The sequence below is a fragment of the Cervus elaphus genome, chromosome 20 (assembly GCF_910594005.1).
Source record: "Cervus elaphus chromosome 20, mCerEla1.1, whole genome shotgun sequence".
Lineage (NCBI taxonomy): Eukaryota > Metazoa > Chordata > Mammalia > Artiodactyla > Cervidae > Cervus > Cervus elaphus.
In genome coordinates this window covers 105,107,741-105,123,506 of record NC_057834.1, presented here as the reverse complement: position 1 = coordinate 105,123,506, position 15,766 = coordinate 105,107,741, and the positions used below count along the sequence as shown (strand labels likewise).

General features: G+C 38.0%; 1 protein-coding gene across 4 annotated transcripts in view; it reads left to right on the top strand.

Annotated features, from left to right (window-relative positions):
* NFIA (nuclear factor I A) overlaps positions 1 to 15,766 on the top strand; it is a 396,317-nt gene that overhangs the window by 245,131 nt on the left and 135,420 nt on the right. For all 4 annotated transcript variants that reach the window (XM_043877837.1, XM_043877836.1, XM_043877838.1 and 1 more), the window contains exon 4: positions 11,818 to 11,892. In XM_043877837.1, coding sequence (XP_043733772.1) covers positions 11,818 to 11,892 — 75 coding nt within the window. The remainder of the gene's footprint in view (positions 1 to 11,817; positions 11,893 to 15,766) is intronic.

The following is a 15,766-nucleotide window of genomic DNA, read 5'->3' as shown; positions in this document are numbered from 1 at the left end:
GTTTTTCTGATCACAAATAACTAAAAACTATGAGACTGAGTTTGTTTTATAATTTCTTATTTTACATTAGATATATAACTTATTTAAATGCAGCAGTAAGTCTGAAGAAGTTTGATAAATGAGGCAGAATTAGCTTCCTTTTGAGTGAACTTTCAAAGCAATGGTAATAACTCGCTAAGAAGAATGGACACTGGCAGGTTTGAATCCTTGGTTGCAAGCTGACACTTTGAGGGAATGTTCTTAGCAAAACACTCACTTCAAGGGAAATTAGGTCAGGCTTCTGGAACATTTATCATGGGTACCTGTCACCAGTAAGACCCAGTCCTTAAAGTGAACTGCGATCGCAAGAACTGATCCCTCCTGCTCGGGGTTGCAGAGGACACTCTAAACCAATAGTTCTACAAATATGTGAGCTTGGCAGAAATTCCCATAAAACTGAAGCCAACGCCCATATAGTTGCTGTGGGAATTGAATTCCTTAATACTCTGTTTATAGAATTTTGAAACGGCAAATGGATTCGGTCTGTTCCAAAAAACAATCTGTCCCATGGCTTGTTTGGAATAACATCTAGAGTTGCTATAGAAGGACGTAGGCAGACAACCCCTGTCTGCTTTAGAAGTCAGTTTCACCAGCCTCTGCTTGTCTCATACCACACAGCCAGGTTGGTTTTTGCCCAACTCAGAGTACTATTTGCATAAAGGAAAGGCCACCTTCTACTGAAACTAAGGAGTTGCTCATTTGATACAGAAACTAGAGTAGTTAGCAAAATCCAGAGCTAGAGGAGTTAACAAAATCTGGAGCAGTTGAAGGTAAGATAGAATGCATGGTAAAACCAAAACAACATAAATGAGTCATAACTCAGTGTCCTTTCAGTAATAGTTGTGGCATCATTTGGGTGGTTTCAGAGCAATGTCAGCAAGTATGGGGATCCCACATAGGAATTTGAGATTGCACCTGCATCGGTTTATGTGCTAATTTTAGCTCAGTGAACATCATTCACTGGGGTCTTATGGATCGAAATGACCTCATTCTCCAAGCAGTCAAATCTCTATATCTACTTGGTTAAGTTACCTTATCTTTGAAAGGAAGTAATTACTCATCTTTTTCATAAATTCTTGTCGAGTAAACATACCTAAAGATGTAACCAAAAATTGCTAATTTATATATGAACTTGGTTGAAGAAAAAGGTGATGTTGTTAAATGTTCATGTAGGAATCTACCATTTTATGCCAAGAAAATAAAAAGAATAAATGGATAAGAATAAATATTTCATTTCTGTGTTCCCTTGTCATATATATAGTGAGGACCCACCATATGCTAGTCACTGTATAAGTGGTAGAATTAAAACGATGAGCGATTACAGTTCCTGCTTTTATTGAACTCTCATTTATGTATGTGTGTGTGTATGACAGATCCTTAGATAAAAAATAATGATTCCCTGTGTAACATGCCAAATAGAGATTATTTTAAAATGCAGGAGACAAACTCAAGAACTTAAATTTTATCTGTAAGAGGTAGCTTTTGAAACAAAGTTTTGTTTTTAACTATATCCTTAAAAAAGATGGGGCTGTTATACATGAAAACCCAGAAGATTTGAGGGGCTAAAAGGGGAGAATGGGTTTGGAAGAAATCTACCAATGATTTCTTGCTGGAAGAATTAAAAAAAAAAAAAAAAGACAAAACCTTTCATTATCACACTCTATTAAGCCAGGACCAGGAAACAATTTCTAATCAGCACTCTGATCTGGGCAGAGATTGTGCAGCCTTTTGTACCAGGCCTCAGATCTGTGTTCTCCATTCACACATGCTCACTTCCAGCTGTTGTCATTGAAATCCCACATAATCTTTCAAGGTCAAAGGGCAGTCACCCATGGCTGCTGCAGTTAAAAGGTTATGCTGATTTCTGTTGTCAAATATTGGCCCTTTTCTCTTCCAATCACTCCCATTCTACTTTTTCTAACAAGAAAAATCCAGCCTAGAATTGTATTACATGACTTTAAAGTCTTAAAAGTGTTCCTCCATTGTGCTAACACGACATGGCCTGAACAGTCTAATTCATTCTGTTATATTTCACAAAGAATTTTCTGCTACTTCTAAAATACTTTGTGTTTGTGCTAAGCCAGCAAACTTCAAAGTCTAGTGGCCTGGACGATTTGTGGCGTGCCATAGTATCTGCAGAATTGTATACTATAGATCCTATAATTTAATAAACGCTGTGAATTATGGCATCAGTAACTAAGTAATTGCTGGGTGAGTAGGAATTGCACAAAGCAAATGACTTTAAAAAAGATGGTTTCTGTTTGTATTTTGTGTTTCTAAACATTAGCTTTATTTTATTATATATTTAGAAAATGACATCCACCTATTTGTAATTTTTTTGTAGTCTTAGACAAGTTATTGTAAGAATTCTTTTAAAATGTATTGCTTCAGTTCATCAGTGATTTTCTTCTTGTGCTCCGTGAACTGAAGTCGGCGTTGAGTGTCTTAAAATTAGCACATGGCTCCTGGTCATCTTCTTTCCTTGTCATTGCATGTGTCCTCAGGTGCTTTAGCATGCAGGCTCTGTGTAAATGGTTTCACAGCCATGTGAATTAAACCTAAAAAGAAAGAACAGAATGATAGGCATTAAATTTTTTTTCCTGTTTTACATCCATAAACCAGGGTAGCCCTCAGGTGATCTAGTTTCCTGTCTATTTCATTTAAGGTAATCAGTTTCTGATGTATTCAGAGAATGCGTTTCCTTATTTTTTCTCCAGTATGTATGAGTTTGAAAGCAGAAACTGAAGCTATTACAAATAGTTTGATCCATTTGCAGATTAACAGTTGGTACTGTCCAAGTTTAGAGAAAACTTTGGTTCAGAACATAGAAACAATAAGTTTGCTTGAAAGCCTCTTTTAATTCAAAACCAGGTTAATTAAGAAATATTTTAAAGTTTATGATGCATTAAAAGATAACATTAATTTTAATATATTTATAAAATAAAACTAATTATATTAATTATATGGAAGTTACTTTTTCCTAACATGAAGCAAAATTTTCTCTTTAAGAACCTTTTTTTTATGGTGCTTTAAAATTTTTTTTCTAAAGCAAGTGTTTCTCTGTTTTTGTACAAAACTAATTTGAGGTTGGGTCCACTTGAAGAATATCCATTTATGCTTATTATAGGTCTAATAAATGTATAAGTCTAAATGTTTAAGGGCAATGGGAAAATTAATTGGCTCACATGACAAAACAGTGAAAGAGAGTATTTAGCCTGAGGAAGAGAAAATTAAGGGCTGAGGACTGTCTTTAAATAAGTGAAGGGCAGCAAAATGGAAGAGAGAGGAGATTTATTCTGCCTGTTCCAGAGGAAAAGTGAAGTGGAGTTACAGCACGGCAAACATATTAATTAATTATTTTAAAAAAATCAAAGCTCATTATTTTATTAGTCTAAAATTATTTAAGATGCAATGATGATTACTTCATTACTTCATTACCGTCATTTCCAGTTCATTCTATGATATTATGCATCCAATATTTCTAAACATACAAATAAGTAAAAATCTTTTTCCACTTTTTATTTAGATGTTTTGATGTCTGTTAGACATAGTCCTTTAATTAAATGCCTAATCACTTGTAACTCAAAGTCATAAACCCTCTTTATAGTGAAGTTGAGCCATCAGATTTAATTTAATGAAATACTACTCTTCCCTTATTAACTGCAGGAATTGGTAAAGGATGTGACGAGGTCTTTGGGTTAGATTGGATAATCAAGTCTCTGATATTATATTTGTTGGATTAAGATGCAATAAAATACATTATATAAAGAGAACTAAACAAACCTGTGTTCTAACCCTAATTCTGCCACTAGGCGTGTGACCTTGGGCAAGTCACTTAACCTCAATGAGCTTAAGCTTCCTGTTCTATAAAATCAGAATATTGCCAACTACACAGGGTTACAGGAAGAATTAGATCTAATATGTCTAAAGTATGTAGCAGAGTAGCAAACACGTAGTACATACTGGATAAATGAAAGCTATGCTTTTGGTGAAAATTAACACTACCTGGCGTTGTTCTATCGATGAATTTTTCAGCTAGGTAACTTATCTTTACAATACCTGTTACTGGCTTGATCCATTTACCTAATCTGGATATTTTAAAGTGATTGCAAGTTAAGATTGGGAATATCCTTTGGCCTTGCCTTAAAGGTGTGAATTAGCTCAAAGAGTTCAGATTCTAATTTCCCCTCAGCACTTTAGTACATAAACCAAATGGGGGAAAAATAGGAAAAGGAGCAGAACAGTGTATGAACAAAAGGACATTTGCCAAAAACAAATGGTATCCTTGTCAAGTTATTTAGGAAATTGTGAGTTAAACGATATTAAGAAAGTTTGTAAGAAACTCTCAGAGGCTTTAATATGTAAATATTCCTTGTCATTCTCTAAGGGTGGTTGTGATAGTGTTTTCTGAACTATTTTTACTATGGAAATCTCTATCTTATATGTACTTGTATCTTTATTTTTAACTCGTTTGTGGTGGAGAATCTGGGGGGACTATCAGGAGGGTCCTTTGGAGAAGGGCATGGCAACCCTCTCCAGTGTTCTTGCCTGGAGAATTCCATGGAGACAGGAGCCTGCAGGCTACAATCCATAGAGTTAGACACAACTGAAGCAACTTAGCACATGTGCACCCACGCACACGCACACACACGCGCGCGCACACACACACACACACATTCTACATAACAGGGTTTGGGAAGCGCTGATATGAATCCTGACATGGAGGATGGAACATACCTGTATTTGGAGAATAACAGGTGGGACATCTCGGTTGCAACACAGAGTATATATTGGGTTGGCCAAAATGTTTGCTGGGGATTTTTGTAACATCTTATGGAAAAACCTTAATGAACTTTTTGACCAACCCAATATTTGGATGATATTGGAACTACTATCTGAAATGCTGAGAAGATATATTAGAGGCCAGATTTTGAAGAGCTTTAAGTACCTAGCTAATACAGCTAAACTTTATTCTCAAAGAAATCATGAAATACTGATGGTTTTATTTTCAGACAAAACACAACAACCAACCATGCGTTCTGTCTCTGCTATGCTAGTAGATGAACATGAAGAGAAGATATGTAGCAGGCGGCATCACAAATTTCTTTGGCTAGAAGGGCCTTACAGAACATTTAAATAAATGAAATACAATAAAGTGTACTGGGGAATGTGGTATATTTGTAAGCTCATGCTCAGTTTAAAAACTTTCATGTGCAAAAAAAAAAAAAAAATTAGTATTCTGCTAGCCAAGCAAAATGTGTTTGCAGACTGGACTGCTAATTTGTGGCACTTTTGATTCTAAAGGGAAAGACTGGCACTTATGTTGGTTAGGTTAAGTACTAGGCTACTATAATAAAGACCAAAAAAATAAGGTGGTTAAAGTACATTAAAACCTATTTTTCTTTTTGTAACTGTTCCAGATGATAGGCTAAGTTTGCAGGGAGGTTCTACTCTACACCATCATTCAGGGTCCCAGTTTCTTCTTCTTGCTTTGCCATCCCATGGGCTCTGTCTTTGTTCACAGACCAAAAATTTAAAATTTGGGTTTAATGGATCAGTAGACATATTTACACCCCCCTTAAAAAAATCAGTTTTCTAAGATATTCCAAAAGAAAAGTATAGAAGGAACATGTGACTGGAGGTAAACTAAAGTGATTAATGTAGTGCTTTAGAGGGCTACTAAATAAGGGTATCTCAAAGTACTCATCTGAATCACTGAATCAATACTTACTGCATACCTAGAAAAGGGATTGTGATGGGATCTGTGGGCAGAGTCAGATCAGAAGACATAGCCTGCTCTTGCCTGGTTTGTTGTAGGGGTGCTGAAGGAGGACAGGAAGACAAATCACTGTCAGATAAAGACAAGGAGTCTACTACAGGAGGCAGGTCAAGCTGACACTCCACTCAGCAGAATTGACTGAGCACAGCTGATAAGTATGGACTGAACCGTGGGGGACGGAGAAGAGGAAGAAGCCACATGCCCTCCCCTTGGGTGGCTCAGAAGCCAGCTGGGAGTTCACCGAAGCAGGAATGAAAATTCCAGGGAGGAACAGAGTTGATGAGATCAGCTTTTCTTCAGGAGCAGGAGAACGCGAGTTCTGTGAGAGCAGTGTCTTCAGGATTTAGTCCAAGACCTGCAGGTCACAGACAGTCCCGAGTACTTGTGGAATGGAAATGGCCTGACCACAAGGGAGCTCTTTCCCTTTGAGGAACTCAAGCATGCAGAGATCTGGTCACTGGCTTGTCTTGCTAGTGATGGAACCACATTTACCATGAGAGGATAGAGGTTACAGTCAACCCTCCATATGCATGGGCCTTGTTTCCAGGACCCCCAAGGATACAAGACTCCTCAGATGCTGAAGTTCCTTGTGTAAAATGGCACGGTTGGTTTTGGTATCTGCGGGTTCTGCATCCCCTTATACGGAGAGCAGGCTGTACCTGTGAAAGGACCTGTTTATGCAGTGTACCTCCATCCATTGGCTAGATGAAATTTGGTAATTTAGAGCTGAGAGCCTTTGCTCTTGTTGTTTAGTTACCAAGTCGTGTCAAACTCTTTGCAGCCCCATGAATTGTAGCCCACCAGGCTCCTCTGTCCATGGGTTTTCCCAGGCCAGAATACTGGAGTGGGTTGCCATGCCCTCCTCCAGGGGATCTTCCCAACCCGGGGATGGAACCCGCGTCTCCTGCCTTGGCAGGCAGATTCCTTTACCATTGAGCCACTACAGCGTCCTGCCTTTGTTCTTCCAACAGAACAAACAAGCATACCATCTCATGTATACACTTTCCTCCTCAAATACATCAACTCTGTTTCACGGATGTTCCAACTTTCTTTAAAGGCCAGCCCTCCGGATGGCTTGTTACCACTTATTTCTTCCCCGACCTCTGAACCGTTCTGCAAGGTTACCTATGTCTCTGCAAATCAAGCTTTTTTTCTTTAAGAGGTAGATAGATATTCAGTTCCTTCATAAGATGAAGGAACTTCTAATAGCATTTTCCATAATAACTGCTGATATCATCAAGATAAAGAAAGCTGCTTTTCCTAACCACCCATAAAAGAATTTAGCTTTTTGTATTTCTGCCTCTCTAGAAAGTCTAATCCCTCCCCACTGTGAGTGTGACAGACTCCAAGGTATTGAAATCTATACTCTAATTGTGAATTCATTGAACAAGACTTCAGTGACTGAACTTTTTTAGCCATTTTATCTAAAATGAAAAAGAATCTGGTCCTTATTTCAGTCTCCTATACAATTGCTCCTGAACAGTAGTTCAGAATTGAAGAGAGTCAGAACAGTGTGCAGTCTGGCTTTTCACCTAAGGCATACTTAACCAAAGTATATGTTTTGCACTCATTTCTGAGAGGCCCTACTCAAAATGTAAATCCTGGGACCTTTTGGGAATGTTTACTCAGCTTCCTATCTGAAGATCTTTCAATGCTAACATCTGAATTCAGAATTACGTACTTAAATTTGCCTTTGTATTGTCTTTTCTATTTTTCTCTCATCTTGCAATAAAGTAGACCACCCAGATTAGTGTTATTTCCCTGAAAGTCATTTTTGTGATTTGGTTTGTGTTAGTAAGAACAAAATATTAATCTGCTCAGGTTTGCTTAGTAATTACGTTAGCTGTGTCATTTTTTCCATCATTTCTCAGGTTTCACTTCTCGTTGTTGTCTTCTAGAGTTCATCAGTGGGTTTCCAAATAATTGGTGAAGGAACAAAACCAGTTTCATAGTCATTTAAAGTTACATGGAGTGTTTACACAGGTCTTTCCTTGGGGACTTATTATAAACATGAAGTAGTCAAGGCAATGTGACTCAGTTTCATGATACTGTGAGGGGATGGTTCCTTCAGGATTTGTGAATACTTCTTTTTTATTTTTCTGGTTTTTGTACACTGACATATATTTCATCTTCTAAATTACAGACATTCCACTAAAATAGACTTTAGGAGGCAGGTTGCTGGAAGGGGAGGAGGATCCAGTTGTTATTTTTACAGTGACTTTCAGGATGATACAAGATGCTAGCTTAAGTGTGGGACTAGACTTTTTTTAGCCCTTTATGTCCATTGAATAATACTGTCCTTTATCCTGTTTTTATTTGGTCTCCCAAAACATGAACTATATCAAAACAATAGGACAACCTAGACACTTCTCCTCAGGGAAACTTCTATCACCTCCTTGATTGGAAGCTTTGTCTAAATGGCTTGTCTGTCCTGTCCTTGTCCTGTTTAGTTTGGAGGGACTGTTTGGGTGGTTCATTTTAATAGTTTTTCAGATGCATATTGGCTTGATTTCACTGCTAGAGATGAGAGAGAATAAGAGACAGAAATAAGATGTTCTGTCAACATTTTTATAAAAAAGGAAAGAAAGCATATTGAGCCCAATTTGAATTGTGTTTGTTCATTCCGAGCCATGTCTGGAGTGCATAAAGAGAGACCTTCCCTGACCACTGTTTCTAAAGCTTTTCCTATTTGTGTCCTTACTATTATTTATTCCCTTTGTTGTCATTGTTCAGTTGCTAAGTCATGTCCGACTCTTTGCGACCCCAGGGACTGCAGCATGCCAGGCTTCTCTGTCCTTCACTACCTCCCGGAGTTTGCTCAGACTCATGTCCATTGAGTATGTGATGTCACTCAACCATCTCATTCTCTGTCACCCCCTTCTCCTGCCCTCAATCTTTTCCAGCAGTGAGTCAGCTCTTCACATTAGGTGGCCAAAGTATTGGAGCTTCAGCTTCAGCATCAGTCCTTCCAATTAATATTCAGGGTTGATTTCCTTTGGGATTGACTGGTTTGATCTCCTTGCCCTCCAGCGGACTCTCAAGAGTCTTCTCCAGCTCCACAGTTCAAAAGCATCCATTCTTTGGCACTCATTTCAGCTGTATCTAATCCTAAACTATAAATTTCCTGAAGGTAGGGACTGTGTCTTAAACCCTTGGCCCAATGTCTGACACAGGGGACACAGAGGAGGTGCTCAAGAAGTATTTGTTGAAAAATGAATGAATCATCAGATTTGTCTGTCAGAGAGACATTTCTGGCTGCAGTGTGGGAAGCAGACTAGAGGAGAAGCCAAAACTGATGATATAGACCGTAGGAGGCTGTCCCATCATGCTGGTGAGAAGTGTGAAGAGCCAGTGCCACAGTCAAGAGGGAGAGATGGAGATACGCATGGAGTGGAATCAGTGGGGGATTCGTTGCATGTGGGTGTTTGCAAGAGGCGAGAGTCAGGGATGACATAAACATAGAAAATGAGATGAACGGTGGATGGCTCATTGAAGTAGGGAATTCAAAGAATAAGAACAGATTTTTGGAGAGAAGGAGAGGAACTCGACTTTGGACATGTTGGGTCTAAGGATACCTGTAGGCTGTCTGGATAGAAATATCTAATAAATATTTTGATTTATGTTTTTGGAACCCAGGAGAGAGATCTTGGCAAAATTTAAAGATTTGAGAGTCATTGGCCTATAGATTCATTCATGCACTCATTCAACAAATATGTGCTTGTTAACTGCTTTGTCCCAGGTATTGAATACAATGATGAACCAAGCAAGTATTTTTCTAGTTTTCACACATATCACAGTCAAGCCTGGTAGCTGGTAGCATGGAAATAAAATAACACAGGAAATATGTAATAAGTAGAGATGAGCACAAATGCTGGAGAACACCAACATTTAAGAGGTGGACAAAAGAAAAGGAGAAGGATGATGGTTTGAATGGATGAACGCTTGGGCTTCCCCCTCCAAAGTCCTTGTGCTAATCTAAACTAAGTTTTCAAAATACATTGGTTGCTTTTTCTGGAGGCAGGATTAAAGTATGTTCACATTCACTCTGCTTAGAAATTCATGTTAAGTCGTCCTTAAAATAAGGAATTTCACAGGTTGGAACTGAAACAAGTATCAGCCCGCAAGCAAGTGACACAGACAGAGATGAGCAGGAGCTGAAGATAAACCCAGATTTTCGCATTCAGCTCTGAATTTCCTTCCTATTGTTAGATGGGTCTTAAGTCAAACTTAATGCAGGTTGTGGTTGGATTTCCTTTGTTATGGGCTGTGGGGTAAATGTGATGTTCACACTGTCACAGTAGAAAGAGATATTATGCTCTGTTTTGCCAGGACTTTGTTGGAGTTTTACTTATTTATTTATTTTTACGTCTCAGTTCTTTTAACCCAAGAGGCAGCAACATCTCAGGCACCTACCAAGTAAAAGTCAACCGAATACCTGGGTGTGGGTTGTTTTAAGAAGTGAAATTTCTTAGTCACTTCTTCAAATGAATTTTGTCTTTTTTAAAAAAAAGGGTGGTGTATATATGTGTTTCTTTTTTTAATTAATATAAATGGCGTAAACATTATGTGCGTTTCAAGTGTACAAGGCAATAATTCAGTTTATGTATATACTATGAAATGGCCACCATGATAAAGTGTAGTTAACATCCATCCCCACATGTGGTGCCATTTTATTTTTATAAAGCAAAGTATGATTATTGCATATTCTAAAAGTTAGAACCACTTCATCTAAAATATCATAGATTGTGTGTTTGATGTAAGAATTAACTGAATATTGTCTTTTAATTCTCAGTCAAAACATCTTTCTTATGCAAAAGTCCAATTTAACCAACAGAAAAAGAATAATTTGTAGATCCATTTATAATTCTCCAAAACTTGGTGATTTCTTTTTGCATGTGTTTATGTGCATGATAGTTAATAAATTTATTGGTGCATAGACAGGTAAACTTGCTTCCTTTTAGTAGTGGGCAAAATCTAACTTTTATGACTATCATAAACCATATTTATGGATTATTTGTTATACATTTAGACTAGTCCATTTTCTTACATTGTGTTTCTTAAAGGTATGTTTCTTATTTCAAAGAATAGTTATTAAAAAAAAAAAAACCCTTCCACCAACTACTTCTCCTTGACCCTGTTTTTAAAACAGATTAACACTAGTTCTATAGACAGATCTCTCAACTAGATTCCACCTGTGATACTCACAATCAGAAAACTTTAGAGGCAGAGAGGGAAATGACATGCAGAAATTATGCATTTCTTGCCATTTATAAATATGTTCCTGAATATACCATAAAAATAAATAAGCAGTGGATAATTAGATGTAATATCAGATATCTTAAGGGAAATTAATTATATCCAGCAAAAATAAAGCAGATGCAAAATTCAGATATTAAGTCATTTTGAACTGTTGATTACCTTTTTAGAAAGTTTTATTTGTGCTAAAAGAATTTGTGTTTATGGTTCAAGGTTTGGGGCTTGTTCTTTGCAGGCTGGCTTTCTAAAGAGTCACTCTGGTGCCTCTTGAAGTGAAGGGAACAGCTTTAAATCTTGTTTGGTTTGAATGAATGGATAGCTAATCCCGATCAGATGTTTCTTTAGAGAATAATGTTTAAAAACTGTTATGGAATTTAGCTATCCTAGCTGATTCTTAGGTAGGGTGTTTTCATCCCAGTTGTGAAGGTCTCAGAGGTCAGCCAAGGTAACCATTTATTTAAATCATCTTTTGTTTCAGATTTCCTGTTGAACTCTCTTTTTTTAACCATTTCAAAAATTACCCAGTTGTGTCATAGCTTTCCATAACCCCTAGATTCAAAGATTCAAACCAAAAAACCATCTACATAACTAAATGACTGTACCCTCCCACATATCTCTAACTAGAACAGAATATGAAATTAGACTTCACATTTTCTAATCACAATGAAACTAATATTTGGAATTCTCTCGTCAAATGTCTTCTATTTATGACACTTTTGTTTCTTTTGTTTTTGTCTCCCCAGGACATTTGGGCTTCCAGGACAGTTTTGTCACATCAGGTGTTTTTAGTGTGACTGAGCTAGTAAGAGTGTCACAGAGTAAGTATAATTTTGCTTTGATTTGATACAGTTTTGCCTTGGGTTTTTGCTTACCTTTTGCCTCCTAAAGACATAAATCGCTTTCAGAATCTCCTTCTCATACACCCATTGGAAGCATTTTACCATGTAGTTTGTTTGACAGCCAAGAATTTAAGTCAGGAAAAGTTAAATATTTTAATGTGAGACATAGAGAAAGAACTGAAATCCTGAGTGTCTCAGGTATTTCCTAGCTGATAGTGTGAACCTGGTTTAAAGAAGTTCTGAAGCTTCTGGATTTCTAAGAAATTCTGCATTTTAAAAGAATTTGGTTTTGACCTTTAAAAGGATGCTAATGCCTTTAGCGTGAGTGACACCCTGCAGCATGATCATTACCAGCTTGTCAATAATCACCAACAACAGTGAATTAAAAGTACCTGTCACCACCCTGTTCCATTGGTCAAAGGGTTATTGACTGTATTTGGCTATGATATAATCCAGACAGTCCAAGAAGAAGGTATAGGATTCCCCCCCATTCCCTGTACCCCGCCACACAGACACACACACACACACTGTTGCCATCCCACAAAGACTTCTCTTTGTTTTTATTTAAAAGTATACCTACAGTACCCTTGAAACTGATGTAGTATCATACATCAACTATACTTCAAAAACCTAATAATAATTTTCATCATATTTCAGATAACTCTGCAGGCCTTGAAAAGATCATATAGGCCTTAGGCATTGTGCCTATGGTGCTTAATGGTTTAAAATAAAATAAAAGTTTCTGGCTAACCTTAAAAGAACACATATCTACACTGACTGTGGTGTTCTATGTCCCAATACTAAGGGAAAAGATACTGAATATTTAAATTTTATTTTTTATCCCCTTTCTACTTTAAAATACCACTTGTAGATAAAATTTGCATTGTTGAAGTTGGTTTCAAGCTGCATCAAATTCTTTGAGGAATGAGGTGGAGTAAAAATAAATATTTTATTTTAAGTTCATACCCTCCATTCACTGTATTACAGTCTTGCAAGCTTGACTAAGTAAGCAAGTCAGTCTCATGACAAGATGTCAGATCAAGCAAGGCAAGCTATCCTGATTCTCACAAGCTCAGGTTCTGTCTGTTCTTATTTCTTAGAAGTCCAGAAAGTGGGATACAAGGTATGGGCAGGGAATGCAGGGGTAGAGGGAAAGAGAATCTGTCTGCTAAGCATAGGTTTTCATGTATGTTACATAAAATTAATCCTTGCAATAAACATGTCAGTTAAGATATTACTCTCATTTTTACACATGAGTTAAATTAAGGATCTAGTTAAATCATTTATCCAAAGTCAAACAAGTGGGCAAAAGGTTAAATCTGTGTAGTGCTAGAATCTGTACTTTTAGACTAACCCAAAGGAACTTGAAGAAATCTGCAGCCTGAGATTAGACAGGGAAACAGCAAGAAGGTAACCATGGTTAGTGTTAGAATTCTAGCACTAGGAGTCCTTGGTTAATGCTGGAATGTTCTGGCGTAGGGATGTTAAACCTAGAGAATGAAGCATTATGAGCAGCAAGTTTATGACTTGGAATGGAGAAGTTGCTGCCATATTATGAAGTGTTCTAGGAGTACTAACAGCGAGCTGGAGACGAGATTATCTTGTTAACTTGGAGGGTATATTGCTGCCACAGCACAGCTGATTAGCCATTGACAAATGATAATGCATTCAAATGTATATTTTTTACTTTTTAAGATTTTTAAAAGGTGATCATCAAAAAAAAAAAAAAGGTGATCATCATCCTACTTTTTTCTTATAATTTTAATAGTAATATAGAGTATATGTATAACTGTCCTAATGGCATTACTGGGATATACATTCATTCATAGATCCCTTACAGGATATCACCTTAGCCTTAATGAGTAAAGAAAACCCTTTTAAGATTGGTGCCCAAGACCTTCTGTAGTCTACCCTGGCTGCTGTGCATCCTTTGAAGTCTTCATTACTGTCCATGTCCTCAGACCTAGGCCTTTGTAGGCCAAGGCCCACACTGCTCACCATCCTCAGAATCGCAGCCTTCTTCCGCGCTCTTTGTGTCCTTTAAGGTCTTACATCCCGAGGCTTCTCAGGGCCCATCTTGACTAGACTTCTATTTAGTCTGCCCCACACGGTTGCCAAGGAAATTCTCAACCTGCCTTCAGGACTGCGAGGGGCTGTGGCTGGTCCTCACACTGAATCTGCAGATGGACCTGGCTTGTTTCATGTCCCTGTGTAGAGGGCGATGTTGCTGATGCCTGGCATCCTGAGCGTCCTTCGGCTCCCAAATGCTTTTTGATTCTGCACTCTGCTGTGTAATCGCTCTAGGATTCACTCACACATGGCCTCATGCTGACTGAAACTGTTTGGCAAGAGTGGGACTGGGCTGTGTCAGCGAAACTGTGGCTTCAGGCCAAAGTGCCATGCAGAGCCCCCTCCCTCCCACAGATCTATAATCCAGGTTTGTCAGGGTCTGTGTCTCAAGATTGCCTTGGCTGCTGGGGGAAGGATCCCCGGCTCATGCTTCCTCACCCACACACTGTTCTGAAAGACTAAACATTCAGGTCACATGAGGGAGTCAACATCCTTGACCGTTCCTTACAGTGTTGCCCCCTTCCCCACGGTAGAGATGCTAAGCATCCATTTAAATGCTGCAGTGGATACTTTTTCCTGATAAGTGGGGCTGGGGTGCATTTGCAACCCTGAGATAGAGATAAGCTAACTGGCATGTAAGTTGATTTCATGCATGATGTTAGTCCTGGAAGGAGCATGATGCTAAACTAATATGAAAAATTATAGTAGCTAGAGTTTATCAAGTACCAAGTACCAGGCCTTGTGCTAGACATCATTCAGTCCTCCCATGGTTGCTGTCATTGTCTCTTTTTATAGATGAAGGAATCAGTGATGCTCAAAGTTCAGAAATTTGCTCTTTTCATTTTGCTGTACTCAACTGCCTGCAGACATTTTGGTCATGACCTCTCCTATAACCAACTGTAGGGCTTCCCTAATGGCTCAGTGGTAAGGAATCCACCTGCCAATGCAGGAGACCCAGGTTAGATCCCTGGGTTGGGAAGATTCCCTGGAGAAGGGAATGGCAACCCACTCTAGTATTCTTGCCTGGAGAATTCCATGGACAGAGGAGCCTGGTAGACTACAGTCTGTGGGGTCACAAAGAGTCAGACACGACTGAGCAACTAACACACACACTGCTATAGCTATTATAGAAGCAAACAATCCAAAGATTCTGTACTTTTACTAAATTACGATTTGTTGTTAGAGTTGATAAACTTTTCAATTATTAATTTGTGCATTAAAAAATTAAAATGATTTTCAGGTAGAGCAAAACAAGTAAAATACTTAATTACAGCTTTTTTCTGGATTTGCTTTCAGGTTTGATTTTTTTTCTTTTTAATGAATAGACTTTAGAGAAGTTTAAGTTTACAGCTTTAGATTAACAGAACATAAAGAATTTCAATATGGCTTCCTCTCCAATTTCCTCTCTTATTAACATCTTTTGTTAGTGTGGTACATTCATTTTAATTGATGAGCTGATACTGATATATTATTATTAACTCAAGTTTGTAGTTTATATTAGGGTTCTTTCTTTGTGTTTTACATTCTATGTGTTTTGACAAATGCATCCATTATTACAGAACAGTCTCACTTCCTTACAAATCACCTGTGCTTCCCACTTCCCCAACCAGGGATCCTTTTGTTTTGCCTTTACCTGGATGTAAAAGGTAAAAATTTCTAATGTCCTCCCTATCTTAGAATTTCTTCCACTGTGTTGCACAGTTCTTATCTTCCTCCTGTCTATCCCAGCCCCACCCAGTCCCCCCAGTCACCACTAACTGTAACCACATACGTAGTCCAGAAC